This window comes from Actinia tenebrosa, unplaced genomic scaffold, assembly GCF_029948245.1.
Source record: "Actinia tenebrosa isolate PJP-AT-01 unplaced genomic scaffold, QUT_ActTen_1.0 PGA_scaffold7__59_contigs__length_16204524, whole genome shotgun sequence".
Taxonomy (NCBI): Eukaryota; Metazoa; Cnidaria; class Anthozoa; order Actiniaria; family Actiniidae; genus Actinia; species Actinia tenebrosa.
In genome coordinates, this window is record NW_028292584.1 from 14442892 (window position 1) to 14460742 (window position 17851).

General features: G+C 51.7%; 2 protein-coding genes across 3 annotated transcripts; both read left to right on the forward strand.

The window, feature by feature from the left end:
- The first annotated feature begins 1714 nt into the window (after window positions 1-1714).
- On the forward strand, window positions 1715-17094 carry LOC148905732 (uncharacterized). 2 transcript variants are annotated; one of them, XM_089040473.1, is made up of 4 exons: window positions 1715-5066; window positions 16287-16386; window positions 16493-16582; window positions 16868-17094. In XM_089040473.1, the coding sequence occupies exon 1, from the start codon at window positions 1842-1844 to the stop codon at window positions 3792-3794; it is 1953 nt and encodes a 650-aa protein (XP_088896599.1). In that variant the 5' UTR covers window positions 1715-1841; the 3' UTR covers window positions 3795-5066; window positions 16287-16386; window positions 16493-16582; window positions 16868-17094. The 2 variants fall into 2 exon arrangements, with proteins under 2 accessions (XP_088896599.1, XP_088896598.1); XM_089040472.1 differs by having other exon boundaries at window positions 16493-17094.
- On the forward strand, window positions 8240-9724 carry LOC116297892 (uncharacterized protein F54H12.2-like). The gene has a single exon (XM_031706205.2). It carries the CDS (start codon window positions 8240-8242, stop codon window positions 9722-9724), a length of 1485 nt encoding a protein of 494 aa, XP_031562065.2.
- Window positions 17095-17851: the final 757 nt, after the last annotated feature.

A 17851-nucleotide genomic window follows, 5' to 3' on the forward strand; every position in this document is an offset into this window, starting at 1 on the left:
AAGGGAGCATCAGCTATGACCCCTGCGCCAAATAACTGGTCCAGCCTGCAGGAGAGCAATGGGAAACGTCTGCTTGATTCGGAGATAACAAAAGTTGAACGTTAGTTGAGCCCTCTCAGAGTCGTGAGGGACAGCGCGCACAAAAAGGGTGCATGCTGCGGAAACGTACCCGTGGGGTGGCGCGATAGAGAGCTCGTGTATGAATCTAATACCGAAACGACAACGTCGTTGACGGCAGGTCTGACAAACAACTTGAATGCCTTAATGGGTGTATGTGAAAGCAGGTCCATAAAAATAATGGGGCCATAAAGGCAGACAAGGTCATAAGCAGCATTACTCAAATCGGGCCGACAGGACATCCTGCGGAAAGCGTTGGTTGGGAGCCAAGAAAGCCGAAACCGGGCATCGTGTAACGGGAATGGGCAGCTGAGAAAAATACACGAGCACGGATGCGACATCAGCAACACCGCATCGGTTGCGGACGTCAAGCACGCTCCGATGCGGGAACTGCAAGGGGAGTCTCAGTCGTTGCTAGCTGTGGATCCCATCTCATCCAACAAGTCGGTCAAAGTCGTATGCACGTACGGCGCGTAAATGGAAAGACGAGATTGATATAAAGGAATGACATAAGAGCAGCCTCGGAGCCGCCCCGCCGACCCTGTGGCCAGCAAGGGAAAGGGACAATACGTGCCAAGTGGTACAGTCGGTATTTCGAAGTGGGGGCGGAACACCCCCAAGCCTAGCGGGAACCTCCGCGTTCTTGTCGACCCCGGCGACGTCTCCAAGGGACCTCGAGCGAAAGCCATCAAGAAGAAGTGGCTGGAAGCGCAGACGACACACCAAATTCATCGCCCAGCACGGCGTAATTATCCTCGTCGTCCCTTTGTCGTGTTTTCCATGGACGAGCAGTGGCAGATGGACTTGTCGGACATGACGTGGGACAAGCCGGCCAACGATGGGATGGGGTGGATCTTGTTCGTGGTCGACGTGCTGTCGCGGTACTGCTGGGTACGGCCGCTGAAACGGAAGACGGGGGAAGAAACGGCGCGGGGCATTCGCGAGATCTTTGAGGAAGTGGCCCAAGACCCGGACAAGAAACATACGTTGCCCCGTACCGTGTACGTAGACAAGGGGAGCGAGTTCTACAACAAGGATGTCAAAGACTTGTTTGCCAGCTGCCCCCTTCCACCCAAGCTCATGTCGGGAGAGTCCACCACCAAGGCCGCCATCGTAGAACGGTTGCAGCGAACGTTGAAGGGGCGGCTGTGGAAGTACTTCTACGAAAACGGGACTCGACGGTGGGTGGACGTGATTGGTCCGTTGACGGAGTCGTACAACCATCAGCGCCACGGCACGTTGAAGCAATCGCCGGCCTCGGTCCATCGCGGGAACGAAGGGGGGGTGTGGAAAAAATTGTACGGGGAGTACGGTCCCGAACGAGGAGCGCGACAAAAGCTCAAGGGGCCTTACAAGTTTGACCTGGGCGACGTGGTCCGGATCAGCCGTCAAACCACGATCTTCGACAAGGGCTACTTGCCTCAGTGGTCGGAAGAATGGTTCAAGATCCGTGCCCGCGATCCCGGCCCTCCCGCGTACTACCGCTTGATGGACTACGACGGCGAGGACATATTAAAGGGCACGTTTTACGAAGAGGAGCTGCTCAAGGTCGAAGACGAAGAAATAAAGCACATGCGTTATCGCATCGAGAAGATACTTCAACGCAGGACGGACCCCGCTACAGGTCGTCCCCAAGTGCTGGTCAAATATCAAGGGTGGCCTGAAAAGTACGCCAATTGGATCGACGAACGCCAAGTCGAAGACTTGGGACCCAAGAAGAAACCATGAGGTTGGAACGCAAACCGTTTATCTACTGGTTCAACAGCAAGCCCGATCCCGAGTACCCCCAGACCCAAGACAACACCGCCTCGGAATTCGTGGTCCAGCTGCCCATAGGATGGCACTTGCCGGGCGTGTGGTCGGTGGAAATCCAAGCCATCATGACGCCGGAAACCACAGAGACCAAAGGAGACTTGCTGCTGTACACGAATCTCATTCGCTACGAGATCGTGGGCCACGATTACTTTCCGCTGATCGAGCGCATTACCACGTCTTCCGCCCAAGCCATCCGCTACCAAGAATCCAAGCATCCCTTCCGCCGACGCGTTAACCGCAGTTACCTCGAGAGCGTAGGGTTTAAATTGGCCGACACCAAGGGCCGCCCGCCAGTCTGGCTGAAAGACAGACCTACTAAGGACACCACCCTTTGCCTTCTCTTCACGCCTCAAGTCGACGAGTACGATTCTTCCTCCATGAGCTTGACGCTTCTGTCCAACCAATCCAAACCTCGCTTTCCTTCCAACCGACCAGGGAACTTTACAGGCGAACTACCCGCGTCCCAAAGGATGAGTGATCAATGGAGAGTAGGACTGACCAAGGTGACGCTGCCGCCCGTGGCCAGCACGTCCAAGTCCACGCAATGGACCTTTAGACTGGATGCCGGCGGGTACCTGAAAAGCAAGCTGCCTCCTGGGGCGCAGCACACGTTTACTTTAAAGGATGTCAACAGCGTGCAAGACTTGTGTGCTCGATTCAGGAAGCAAGTGGATGCCGTGTTCGATAGCTGGTTCCCACAAACGCAAGCAAAGCCGGCCAATGGAGGCGTTGGAGGCGCATTCAAGGGGCTCGGCATCGGAGGGCTGAGTAGGGCCCATACGGCCACGTGGGTGGACGACTCCTCAGGGTCAGACGTGCTCATCAACACTGACCTCAGAGGAAGAAAGAACCTGGACGACCTTCATCAACTATTTCTCGCCAATGGGGTCAAGATGGAGGCCGACCAGACCCAAACCAAATGGGACTTCACGTCGCACCATGACGTGCTGGTAGGACCCCTAGCTCCGACCGACAACACAGTCCTGCGACGGTTGGGTTTTTGGATCGTTGATCCTAGCACTCCCATACAGGGAACGCTTCAACAGGATGGCACTACCCAGTGGCACTCTTTCGTTCCTCCTTTTTCCAAGGACGTCGTGGAGGATCATTCTCCCGTGTATCTCATTCAAACCAGCCTTGACGTCAGCACGTTCGGTCGCTTTTACCTAAAGATGGGATTCTTTGAACGCCTAGGACCCATAGTCGATATCAATGGACCGCCATCGTCCTCAGGAGGTCCATCGAGTACAACCGTCACTCCCAGCGAGTTGTACCTCACCATGCCCAAGGGGTTCTACGACTTGCTGAACTTTAACAATGGATCGAGTGCTGGGCTGGAGTATGAAAGCGTGGATGCCGCCGTCATGGGTCCAGGCGAATTCGTCAGAATCACGTGCAAGGAAGGATGGAGACCTTCAGGTCATGTGGAGTCTGATCAGAAGACCAATACGGAGCCGCAATCCAATCGCGTGGCCCGTATCCCGGGGTATCAGTATACCCAGCTTCGAGGCAACAAGGACGTCCTCAATTCTCAGAGTGGTCCCTACGCTATTGACGTGGTCACCAACACCAAGGCCGTTCCCAAGAATGCGTACGTGACCTGCAGTCTGGTCCACAATCAACACGTCGGCGATCAGATCATCCCTCTCATGGACGTGGTTCCCCTCTCGTCCGTGTCCATGGGTGCCGCAGCCGAACCCAAGGAATACGTGTTCGAACCCCAACACGTTAAATACTACCCCCTCTCCAAGAATAGTTACCAGACCGTGGCCTTTGCCGTGCAAGACGAAGCAGGACAAGAGCTTCCCTTCCTCAATTCAGGAGTAACCACCGTATCGTTGGATTTCAAGAAAGGACCATGAACATTCCCATTTACGTTCCCCAAGAAGGAGGCGGCAGCATTCCCGTCTATACCCCTCGACAAGCCGGAGGAGGACTGAGCATTGGACGGTTGGGGCGTGGGGCCATGCAATACGTTCTACCCAAGATTAATGCTGTAAAAGACGCTGCCGTGGACCGAGGAGGCAAAGCGTTGGCTAACGTGGCCTCGGAGGTACTGGAAGGTAAAGATTTGAAAGAAGCCCTCAAAGACGAAGCGACCGAAGCTCGAGTCGACTTGAAGCGAAAGATAGACGCCGAAGCCAGCAAAGTGGGAAGCGTCAAGAAAAGCATCAAGAGTTCTGGATCCAAGTACGCCAAATCTACCCTAAACGCATTGTTCGACTAGAGAAGATGAATCAACCCCGACTGATTACTGAGAATGGCGTATTCAAGCGCATCAGCGAAGAGCGGTATACCAAGTACATTACGTACCGTATGGCCCACGGACCCCAACAAGGCATACGGACTAAAGAAAGAGACATTGTTAAAGCTTACGACATATTTCTCAAGTTGTACGATGGACGCATCGCTATGGATGTAGATTAAAGAGAAAGAAGTAACAGACGACACCGTGTTCGTTTCATTGATTTTTTCTTTATTATTTCACGACTAGGGGAGTATGACTTGGGGGAAGGGTTTGTTGGAATCTTTCAAGTCTTCAGGGAAGGGGTCCAACGACAGTCGGTACTCGTCGGGCGTGGATTGATCAAAGTCCATGATGAGCGGACGGAACGGTCGCTTGCCGGCTTCCTCCAAAGCACGGTTCAACCACCTGGCTTGACCCGGAAACGCTTGACGCGCCAAGGCTTGCAGCTGAGACTTGTCTCGAGGATTGCGAAACAGCACGATGCGGTGAGCGTTGAGGGAGGCGGTTCGCATGTGGGCGGGAAACACGTTTTGCATGAGCACGACCAAACTGACGTCCATGTGGTGGGTTCCCTTGGTAAACCATTTCGAGATCTGACGATGATCCGATTCCATCTCTCCCATCAGGTCGTCCGCGATCAGAAGTCCTGGGGTTCGCTTGAATAGGGCATAGGGGTCGTCGGGCAATCCTTTGACCCACTTAACCTCGTCTCCAAATTCTTTTTTCATGTTGTCGTACTCGTCTTGCCATATGCTGTACAAGTACACCACGTACTTAATGGGGGGATCGAACTTCCACGTCCGATGACGAATCATCTTGCGGATGAACCGCGTCTTGCCACTCTTGGAGGGTCCGGCCACGACGATGTTGCACGGATGCTGCCATCGTGAGTTAAACGGTTTGATTGCTTCTACGTTCATGATCGTTTCTTTCTCTTGGCGTCGCGAAGAAAGCGAATGTACTGATCCACTACCTCGTGAGGACTCCTGTTATACCCTTCCTCGGCTACGATGCCTCCCTGTTGACTGTGTTTCTTGCGACGAGGTTTGGATTTGGACACTCGCGATTTTCGCTTGCGCCGCAGTACGCCGCCTTCGATCGTCGCGTCATCGCCGCCGCCATCGTCATCGTCGTCGTTGTCGCTGCCGGGACCGGGGAAGGTTTGACTGTTGTGCTCGCGTTCCACCACAGGTCGCTTGCCTCGACGGACCGTGGTCACGGTGGTGGTATTGGCGATGGTTTGATGATCCCCTTTGCCTAATTTTTTGCGCAAGGCTTTCGATACGGTATCTTGATCCGCGTTCTTGAAGCGTTCCCCATGATCGTCATTATTGTCGTCGTCATCGCCACCATCGTCATCACCATCGTCCCCTTCGGGGTCATCCCACCCTCGGTCATCATCCCCACCATCCCTCCTCCTGTCTTGTTCGGCTTCCTTGCGCAGCTGCAGTCGTCGCGCTAGGGCTTTTTCCAGGGCATAGCGAATCCGCATTTGAGACGTTTCGTCAAACTTGCTTTGATCGGTAGCTTCCAATTCCCTGACGTACTCTTCCACTTCGGCCAAGTTCATCCTCTTCTCGCTTCGATTGCCTCGCCATCGACCGTCCACCCGCGTCATCACGTTCTTGATGGTGGGCGTCAAGGTGTCCTTCACCTGGGGGTACTTCTCCGCCAACGATTTCAAGGCCTCGGCGTACTCGCGCAATTCCTCCTTGTTCATCTGATCCAACGTAGCGTCCGGCAACGACGTCAACGTCCCTCCACTGCTTGGCGTCCATGCTGCCAAATTCGCCACTTCAGAAGGGGGTGATGCTGCAGGCGATGCTGAGGGCGAAAAGGTTGGCGATACACCGGGTGATCTCTCGGGAGATGGACCTGGTGACGGTTCGGGTGATGGTGGGTCCATGGCCCGGGCCAAGTCGCTTCCCGTCGACAAGGGCGTGTCGCTGGACAACACGCTGACCATGTCGTCTGGCAAGTTGAACGGTGAGCCCAACAACTGCAGCATGTCCTCGTTGTAGTCGTGCGTGGGCGAAGAAGGCAACGGCGACAGGGGCGGTAGGACGGGCGTATTCATCAGGAAACGATCGGCGGCCCGTTCGGCCGTGGACGTCGTACGGGGCGTTCGAGGAGCAACGCCCGGAGCTTGAAAGAAAGGCTCGCGCTCGGTATGCTGGCCTACACCGTAACGTAGGTATAAATCTTGTGCCCCCACACGTTCATAGGACATAACGTCGACGCACCGAATGTTTCACAGCATGGATGGAAAGTCCTATATACGCTCCTTGGCACAATGCCACCCCACGCAAGTGGTTCCTCTGCTACGTAGCGGTAGCGACGACCAATGGAAGTACATCAAAGACATGTGCAAAAAACTGGCCAATGGGGATCTCCCCATGAAGGGAGGAAACAAGAAAATGCCCAAGGCCGCTCGACGTTGGTTCGGGTCGGTGGTCAACGATCGACATCCTTCCATTCAGAGTCTACGACGCTCTAGCCTTCAGCGAGGAGGATCCAAAGCCGAATTGGTCGGCACGGCCATCAAAGCTCTGGCCAAGATCGCGGCTCCCAGCCTCAAGAAAGCCGGCGTGAGTCTGGCCAAGCATGCGGCGGCAGGAGCTCTGGCCGAAGGCATCAACGTGGCCACGACCAAAATCAAAAAGGTAGGAGCCCCCAAAGAAGATAAAAAGGAGGACCCCTCGACCGCCGCCGAATCGCTTCAAGACTTCGATTACGACGACGGCGACGACGAATTGAAGAACTTGCTCACTGAAAAATAAGAAAAGGCATCATGGTTAATTACAAGAAAGGACGACGTCAACGCGGAGGCAAGAAACGTGCTAAGCATACTCAGTTGGGCGGAGCCAAACGAAAACGTTCGTCCGCCACACCCAAGATCAAGGCGGCCCTGCGTGGAACCTTGGCTCCTGGCATTCCCGACTACGGGCCCGTGACCAACCCCTTTCACATCCGATTTTCACAACCTCGCCCCACCATGCCCTCCAACAAGGTTCAGACTCTTCGCCGCATGGCCCCCGCCAGCCTCCGGCATCTTCCGTCCAACAACGACTCCTTGGACGTCGTCATAAAAGGCCGTCCCGTTACGCTTTATCCTAAAGGTCGTCAAGTCGTCACCACTACGAAATGAACAGCAGCACAGGCACCAACTCTTACGTGGTTCCCGTCATTCTCTGGAATCGCCTGCAAGAAGAACTCAAACACCTTAAAGAAAATGTAGCTGCTTCCGCCGCCGCCGCCAAGTCCCAAGCTGGAGGAGCCATCGCCGGAGTGGATCGAGATGGGAACGTCCGCATGAACGAATTCTTGCACACCATGGCCGTTCAACACTCGTTTCAGCAATCCCCCAAGGTGGAATTCGTCAAGTACGCGGATAAGATGGTCAAGCAAGTCATGTCCGACCCCAGTCTCACGCCCGACGAGCGCGTTCGCTTCATGACCAACTATGCAGCCAGCTTTCAAGACCAAAAAGCCATGGCTCAGAAAGGACTTACTCCTGCAGTGGCTCCTGCCCCAGGTCCTGCTCCTGCGCCTGCACCTGGTCCTGCCCCTGGTCCTGCTCCTGCTCTCGTTCCTGGTCCTGGATCCGTCGTTGGCACCACCCCTGCTTGGTCCCTTCCTGCAGGACCCTCGGGAGTCAAGCTTGGGCCTGGAAGCGTTACTCCTAAAGGTACGGGTACGGGTCCGGGCGCAGGCCGCGGTCGTGGTCGTGGTTATACAGGCAAAGGCAAAACCCCACTCAAACGTCAAATCCACTTTGGGAACGTGGCCGGCACGTCTACTCCGCTGAACAACCTCAAGCCTCAACAAATCAAGCAGTTGAAAAAGGTAGACAACTTCATCCAAGCCATCGATCAGAAGTCCAGGAAAATTGCTCAGGACCCCCGATTGACCCCCGAAGAGAAACGCGCAAAGCAAGGCGTACTCACGCGTGGACGTACCAAGTACAAGGTGATACGAAACGACATCCTCAACAGTTAGACCATATAAAAAGGACCGCCGACCCGTCCGACCTACCCTGATTCGTCACTCGACCTCGTCATGAAACGACAACACGGAGGACGTGCCGCTCCTGCCGCCAAAGCCGCGCGCGAAGATGCCGCCCCCTTGAAAGTACACAAAGGGACCGTGGTCGATTTGTTTAAACGACTGCCCATCGACGTCACGACTGAAAAATCCAAATGGGAAGTCTACTCGCAAGCCACGGCTGCCGTGGACCCCTTGGAAATCACGGTGGACCGAACCCGTACCTGGATCGACATGACCAAGATCCTGCTGGAATTCGACGTGGAATTTCATAACGGCGGCGCCGGTGCCAATAATGCACTCCTGACCAATACTTCGTCGGCCGTTCCCATCAACAACATAGCCCACTCCCTCATCAAACAAATCCAACTGACTATTAACAAAGGAGCCGTGACCGTCAATGCCGATCACTACCATCTGGAAGCTTACTTCGACCGACTGCTAAACTACTCTGAAGAAGAAAAGAAATCCTTGCTGTCTCTGGAAGGATGGGCCACCGATACGCCCGACAAGTTTGATCAGCTCAATCCCAACGACTTGGCCATCGCGAATCCCGCTGCGTGGGCCGGTAATGCACCCACGGTCGCTGAAGTAGGAGACGCCATTCGTGCCGCTGCCACTCGCGTCACGCCCAACCAAGGAGCCAAGGAACGTGTTGGATTGTGTTGTCAAGACCGAGCCGTCAAGTTCATCCTCAGACCCGTCATTCCTCTCTTCTCCAGCCAGCGCTACTTGACTCCCGGTTGTGAATTGAAATTCCGAATCCAATGGAATCCTCGAGAATTGGTCATGATGAATGGTCCCACCGTGGGGGTTACGACCATTACCCAACCCAACGCTTCCTACAGAATAGTCAACTATTCTCCCAAGTTGCACATTCGTCACGTGGACGTCAACAGCGAATTGCACATCAAGATGGAAGCTGCCATGCTGGAAAACCAAGACATTGCCCTCTACCCTTACTTCACCAACAGAACCGTTACCCACACCGTTCCCAATGGTCGACGACGGGCTCAGATGCACAACGTGTTTCAAGGGTACCGACCCAACTACATGATCATTGGATTTCAGCGAGGAGACGCTTTCGACGGGGATATAGCTCATTCTCCTTTCAACTTTCAAGACATGCATCAATCGTCCCTTCGTGTGACCGTCGACGGTGAAGAAATTCCCCATCAGCGATTGGACCTGACCTCGCATCATAAAGAAGAAGGCTTCAATACCCTCCTTCAGTTCTCAGGACGTGGCATCGACTCTGCACCCACCGGCATCGATCGAAAAGGGTATAAGGACGGCAATTATCTCATCCTCTACAACTTCAACCCCGACGGCGAACAAAACTTTGGCTACAGCTACGCTCGAAACGTAGGCAACGTCAACATCGACGTCGACTTCTCAGCCAACACAGCCGACAACACCACTATGGTCGTCAGCGGATACTTTGAACAAGAAACGTGGTTGGATGGTAACAAGAACGCTTCCCAGAGATACAGCTATTAGATCATGAACAGCAAGAGTCAACTCCTCACCTCCCAAATCAACACGGTCGCATCGTACCCTCCCAATTATCACGAGCACCCCACGTACTCCTACGTCGGCACTCAAGGCGCCGACCAAGCTCTAGCCCTGCTCAAGAAGTACCGCGATGGGCAAGACCCGCCCCGCCCTTGGGGCATGGTGTTCAATACCGACCCCATCGACAAGCCCGGCCAACATTGGATCGCCTTGTACGCTCCCGACGTCGATACCAAACGCATCGAAATCATGGACTCGTACGGATCCGCGAACCTCGAGATCTATGGGGATCCACTCCTCCAAGAGCTCATCGGCATGACGGACGTCGTCAAGATGCCTCAGCTACAAGCCTACGACACGTACGTCTGCGCACATTACTGTCTGGCCTATCTCTACGTCCGAACCCGTGGTGGGTCGTTTTCCAAGTTCGTCAAGCCCTTCACCGCCCGCAACAAGAGAAACAACGACAAGAAAGTCTGTCAGTTCGTGTGTCAAGTCATGATTCCCAAGTCCCTCCGCCCCAAGTTCAACGACAAGATAGGACCCTTGGGTCAACCCTGTCAAGGCAATTGTTGCCACAAAGATTTAAACTTAGAAGCAATAAAGACAACGTTTGAGTAACACAAAAGTCTGGTCTGTTTATTTTCTTTCCTTTCTTCTTTTTTTACATGAAACAAAATCTCACTACGCTCTCTTCTTCACAATCAAATCAAACGTCTAGACTGATGTCTGCTGTGGGTTGGTAATGGAGTCTAGGAGCATCCTCAGATTGTCTTCCTCGAGAGGAGAAATGCTTTCCACGCCTGGAGGGCCTGTAGGGACTTCCACTTGTACGATCTCTCCTTCCTTCATCAACGTCGGTACCTTTCTCTTAGCTTCCTCTTTGGTTCCTGTCTTGACCTTTCTCTTTCTCTTCGCGGGCTTCACGGGCTGCAATGGCTTGATCACTTCGGTCACGATTTCGATAGGTCCTTCGCCTTCAGTGGTTGCAGTTTCTTCGCTTTCCTCCTCCTCCTTAGGTCCCTTGACGTACTTGTCCCCGCCCAAGGCTTCCAGAGATTCGCTCAACAGCTGATGAAGTTCCACTCGTGCCTTTCGTTGTTCTTTCTGAGTTTCAGCACAAATGACATCGTACTCCATGCTTTGCAGCAAGCCGTACACCACGCGGTCATACGTCCCCAAGTGCACGCCCTCTTGAGCCAACATCATCCTCAACGATCCTATGTGCCCCATTACCGCCTTATACATCTTTTCTTCGTCTTCGTTCCTCCTCCTTCTTCGACGCCTCCTTCGCATTAACACAGATCTTCTTCCCACGACGGTGTTCGAGCAATGAGTGCACGGTACACGGCGTGTGCGAATTTTGAGACTTTTATGCCCCTCCTCCTCCTTCGACTCCACTCCTCCCACATCATCAACGTCACGGTCATCACTGTCAAAATCATCGTCGTCTTAGCTTCACTCTTTCAAATCGTTTCATCGCACGCATGGCCCGTTGCATGTCCTTGCTCGCTCCACTTCCTGACTGTATGCTTGACGCGACTTGTTTCTTAATAAACGGTACGGCGGCTTTCAATTGGTCGTGAAGAAAAGCACGTGCTTTCTTGGACTTTACTTTAGAATCGATCAACTTGCCAGCTATTCCTTGCGCCTTATTGGCTATGATGCTACTAATGCTACTCCCAGCACGGTTCCTCAGGCTCTTGAAGACGTTGCCTCCCGCCTGATGCTTTCTACGTCGTCTGCGTCTCCCCATGCTGCTTCCACGAATTGGTACTCGTGCCCCCTTTCTGTCCCCTTTATATCCTTTCCGTCCGTTTCGTCTCTTCCTCGGGGATCGTAGACCACTTCGTTCATTCTCCTTCTCCTTCTCTGTTCCTTCTTCCTTTGATTCTTGTGATTCTTCCTGCGCACGGCAGCATCCTCCTCGTTCTCCTCCTCCTCCTCCTCCTCTTCATCGCCTGTCTTGTTACCACAACAGCGCGTCAACGCCATGATGAAGCTCAAGGTCTCCTTTCTAGCCTTGGCAATGGCGGCCATCATTTCTTTGTATTCGTAATGAAGCTCGCCCATGCTCGACCTCCCAGACTCTTCTCCTCCTTCTTCTCCTCCTCCTTCTCCTTCCCAGTCATCGCTTCGTCTGTTGGTCTTAAAAAACTTCAATTTCATCATGACTCCTCCCAACAAAGTCTTCTCGAGGTTAAGCAAATCGTTATACTTAGAATCCAACAACAGCAACGCGTTACTCTGTTCCCTTCGGGCGGGGTTCTTTATTTTATCCAATCCCAGCACCCAATTTTCATGACTCGAACACACGCGGGAAGACAACGGTCTTAAATAAACGGGCGCTCCCTGCTTCACGTCTAAAGGCATGGCGGCCATCACTTCGTCCGTCACCTCGAACGTTGGCCCAGGATTGTCCACCCTCATGGTAGGTGCCGTAGGTAGGATTAACGATGCAGGCCTTGGCTTCATTCCGAACGCGGTGGTGGTAGTAGTCATGATAAAAATGAATAAAAGCCCGCTCGCCCTTAGCCTCCCTTTATTCGATTTCGCACCGCATCGTCAACCAATACGAACATGCCACGTAAACAAGGAGGCGGAGGCATCCGATCACGCCAGAAAAAACGAACCTATGGACAAGTAGGAGGAAACATCCGTTCCAGACCACGAAAACAAAACTATGGCCAAGTAGGGGGCAGACGAAGACGAAAGAGACGCTCTCAGCAAGGCGGGCTCTTCCCCTTGTTGGCGCTCGTTCCCGCGGCCATTGCTGCCGCCAAAGCTGCCAGTCTTGGCGCCGTTGGAGCAGGGGTGGGGTTCGGCGTCAAGAAAGGTCTAGAAAGCCTCTAGAAAAACCCTAACACGCTACGAGTGCGCATCAGTCTCCTCATGGAAACCACCGAAAGTTATCACACCCGTCTCATCACCTCCACACTCGATCGCCTCAACTTCCATCAAGTCCAAGAATGCGCCTGCTTTCCGCAAGACCTCCGTCACCGCGTGCCTCAGCTCCTGCTCATTCTCTACCTCCTGGATTGCTTGGACGTCATTCATCCCCGCGCCAAGGTCAAGGAGGAGCACCAATGGTTGTCCGACGATTACAAGTCTCATAACTACGACGTCATGCAACGTTACGCCCACGTTCAAGAATACAAAGGTCATCTCAAACGAATCATCTCCCACGGAAGTACCGAACTCAGCAAGCTCATGACCGTTGGACACTACATGTCCATTCCCGCCTTCGATCTCCTGGTTCATCGTTACGGCATGGACGTGGCGCTACAAATGTGCTTGGAAAAAAAGAAAAATCACTAACCCACCCAACTACCATGCCAGCAACACGACCCCGTACCCGCGCTCTTGCCTTCCTCGAGAAGCGCGTTCGCTCCTGGTGCCTGCCGACCCTCCACGACAACGACGCCTCTCCTCACGACGAACAAGAGCGTCTCAAGCTCCTGGAGTTCTACGTCGACTGCTTGGATCTCGTGCACGCCCAACACCCCTGCCCCTACCCAGAACACCAATACGTCAAACCCAAGTACCAATGGATCAAAGACCTCTACGAGGCGCGCCGCGTTACCGATGCCCGCCGTTGGCTGCACTTCAGCAAGTACCGCACCTTGGCTCATAACGTGGTCAATACAGACTTCGACCTCAGTCGTCTCGATCCTTCCACCACTGAAGCTTACAGGAAAGACGTTCCCCTCCTAGAACTTATCGGCGAGCTTAACCACGAATCCCGCCTCGATTCGCATCGCAACTAAAGCATGGCTCTAACTCGTACAACTCAGCACGTGGACGACCGCATCAGACAAACTCACTTCGACTACCTCTACGACGTGCCCGACCGCTGGTGGGACATCAAGCAAGCTCACCTCACTCCGCGCATGCGCCTCATCCTCCTCACCTTCCTCTTGGATTGCATGGACACCATCAAAGACCTACCCGAAGATACCCATGCCGCCCCCTGGGTGAACTGGTCCAGCCGGAAGAACCAACGCTTGCACATGCGCAGCTTCTACCGTCATTGGCGCCTTCATCCTCAACATCATTCCGCGCCCCTTCAAGGTCAAGAAAGCAATCAACTCTATGCCATCAGCAGCCTCGTCAGCACGATCCTTCGCTCTGACGTCCACCCACGTGACCTGGCAGACGACTCCTGCAACCTCCCCACCTATTGCATGGCCTCGTGTTGGGAACGTCTCGTGTACGAAGCCCTACGTCTAACCCCCACCGAAATAATACATCGCCTGCATCACGACCTACGCCACAACTTCACCACTTCATCATGAGTCAACATCGTCAAGCCAACCTGCTCTTCACCTTCCCAAAGAAAGGGGTCCCACGTCCTCCCGCCACCCAACAGGCGGTCCTGCCTCTTCGCCTTCACGGAAGACCTGGTGCCTATTACTTTACGGACTCAAGTCATGCTCCACCCTCGTCAAAGACTCACATCTCGCTTCCACTTCAACATGAGCGGACGTCGCAATCCTCGGCTGCCTCACTGCCTTTGCCGTAAACCCTGCACCTATTACTTCACCGACCGCGATAGCGAACACTGTACCGTAGAAACCTCTACGTTTCACGCGCGGTACGTTACCTTCATTTGCAACCAACAGCATCCGTGGTGTACCTTTACCTGTACCGTTCCCAAAGACAATTATAACGACACCACGTGGGACGTTCTTCGCAAGGCCCGCAATCACGTGGACTCCGAAATCAACATCCGGCAAAAGCTCTCGCAAAGCCAAGCCCACGCCCAGATCATCACCGCACCACGTGAATGGTCTGATGACGTCGTCCACGGACCGCCCACTTACACCAGAGAAGAACAACTCAAAATCCTCAGTCACCTGCTCGGCGTGACTCCTCCCCCTACTAATTCACCCCCACGTGAAAGCCGTTCCATTGGTTCTCCTAAGTCCCTCCCCCACACTGAGGAGCTATATCAAGACCCCTCTTCCGACGAACCTCACATCGATCCAGAGTCAGACCAAGATTACGATGTCTGAAGAACAGTATCAACCACCGCCACCTACTTTGCCGCCCTCTCCACAAACGCTCCCGCCCCAAGACGAATACAGTCAAGTCAACCATCCCTGCTTTTGTGGCTCACCATGTGCTGTCATCAAGACCAAGAATGCCACCTTCTTCAAGTGTGGCGTCAAGGTGGATTACAAGGCCATCACCGAACGTCTCAAGGGCGCCAAAACCAGGGACGACAAAGCGCGCGTTTATGCCACTTCCAGGCTGGGATGTAAAATGTACATAAAGAAAGAACTCTACAATGCCGTAGACAACCGTCTCTTTGGGCTCGATCCCAACTTCCTTCCCAAGTGTCGTGAGCACAACCTGTTTGCCAAAGTCAACGTCAGCAGTTCCGAGAAAAACAAGAACCGCACCTTCCTCGCGTGCTCGGTCAACTACCCGGATGTGGCTTGCGATTACTTTGCCTGGTGTGACGAAGTCATCCCTTCCCGCGAACAGCTTCAGCAACAACTGGCGCCACAACCTGTAGGACCCCCGCCCAAACGAGGACGCTACGATCAAGAAGACTACCGCTACATCCAATCTCTTCAGCATCAACCCCCTCAGCATCAACACCCCTCTCCCTTCACCCGCACAAGCACAGGTGAAGATCCTAGGAACCTAGTCAACCCTGGCTACCGTGATCCCTGGCAGCAACCTCAAGCCTCAACCTCCTTCGCTACTAACTTTGGCAGTGCTTCTCGTCCTCTTCCACGTCACTCCACGTACAACACTTCAGGACTTTTTTAAAACCATGTAAACACTTAAGATAATTGCTGAGTTCATTAAATCTCTTTAAACTTAACACCACGTGTAGTTCTTCTCGTTTCCGGGCGGTCCCTCCCCACTTACGTCACCCGTTACGTCACCCGTTCCCGTCTCCCCTTGGGCGATCCGTCACCCCATTCGTTTCCGTTTCCGGTGATTTGCTATGGGAACAGGAATATATGAATATATAATACATGCATAAATTATCGTGACCCTATACATAGACATACGTTACTACTAATCTTCTAGACCCCTTGCAGTACGTCGGAATGTAGCTCAAATCGGAAGACATAACAATAGGTTTTCAATTCTCAGAAGATTAAAATTAGTTTGGGTTGTCCTTCAAATAATGTCATATTCAAGGGGTCTGTTCTGGGCTGTACTGCTTTCCCGTGCACTTCAGATCGTTTCCCTTGGTTATCATTCCTGTAAAAGGATATGTACGCATATGTTGCATAACGTCAATTAGCAATAATATTAATCATATCTGCTTTTTTTATTGTAAAACTAAGCACAAGAAAACGTAATACGTATTCCTGCCTAAACGCGACTGAGATTGGCGTGGTAATTATAACGTAATATAACAGCAAAAGTACAATCAAAAATATTTAAATATTTTTATTTTCTCTTTCGTATTTAATAACATGCTGCTCAAATATTTGGATCACATGTAAGAGGCCTAAGAGCGAGTTGCCCTTGGAAAATTCTTTTTGATAATCTTGGGCTGTTTTAAATCGATTATTATCAGATATTCCCTGATGCTACAGTGTTGGGCAAAAGATCCTTGCAATCGTCCGGATTTTCCAACGTTATGTGAGCTTTTAGGAGCATTAGCCAAAGATCATCAGGTACGTATGGTTTGTCTCTTGGAACTCTGACAAAAATTGTTTTATAGGATTAATTTCAGTAATTATAAAATTTCTATGGAACTGTTTTATTTATCTTGTTTAACAGAAATACTTAAATCTAAAGGAATACGACCAACGACTCTACGTCAACGTTCCTACCGTCAATGAAGAAATGAGTGATTAATTAGCCATCTAGGTACTACCGTCTTCATAGTTATGCAGTGGGACGCCTTTCCATACAGAAAAAAGTACTAGTCATTTAATCATATCTAGGCTAAAAGCCGGCCCCCAAACGCTTTATTTATTAATCAAATCCCCAAAACTTGATATCGGAGACCCGATCGTGATAACAAGATCAACCAATGAAAGACCCTGCAGCCAGAGAGGCAAACAGCTAATTTTGAATTCCATTACAATATGAGTGCTCCAGTTATTTAAACTATAATCCTAATGTAAGTCTAATGTATTTTTATATATCTAGTTAATGGTGAGCAAGAACTCCAGAAGGAAATCTATATAGGCAGAAGGAGTAGATGTGTGTTTACATCACATTAGAGTATATAATCTGCATTTTTATTCAAATATTTCAATTCCAAAATAAAAAGTCAAACCACATGAATAAATTTCCTCTTAGCTTAACTGTCTTCATAGAACATATTCCTGAGAGCTAATCACTATAGATACGCAGTATGGAAAGTACTTATGAGAGCTAGCGCTCATGGAAAAGGGGGAGGGGAAACATAATGTCACGAGAGAGAAGTGGGGAGTGATACTTCCCTACGGACACATAGATTTCCTCCCGAGTCGGTCTGCCTTCTGTTAAGGTTTTATTCGGCTTTTTTGTACAATGCTTGTTTAGGCTTCTTCTGCTTCTTCTGCTTCTAGCTCTGAACTAAGACTAAGACTAACTAAACACTGTGCTTCATGCACTTAAATAAGTGTTGGTCAGATTGAGGAGATGACGTCAAGCAGAAGCTTGATTGGCATCTCCCACAGTCGTTTCCATTGGCTAGCTAAATGTAACACCGCGGTCAAATGTCTGCGCATGCGTAGCACCATGCTAAGGCGCGCCATATTTTTATTTGTAAACATTAGCATATTGTAGGACGGATGAGTTCAAAGTCGATTTATAAGAAATTCCCTGGATATTTAAGCTCAATATTTTCCGTATATACTCTCTGTCATATCCTCAAACTATTCTCGGTTTACACTTTTTTTATTCGTTTTACATTTTGAGAAAAACGCAATGAAAGTTTCCTCCTTCGTGGTTTTAGTAGTAATCGCTACGAGTGTCAGCTTTGTGTGTAGCTACGGTTGTGAAAAAGCACCAAAAAGTCGGTCCCATAAAGATAACTGTTCTACAGAAAGCCTTAATAAGGTAAACTCGAAGTTAGCAAGGGCTGGACAAATTCCAGAAAATTCTAGTCTGACGAAGGCACAAAAATGAGATAGAAAAGGAAGACAA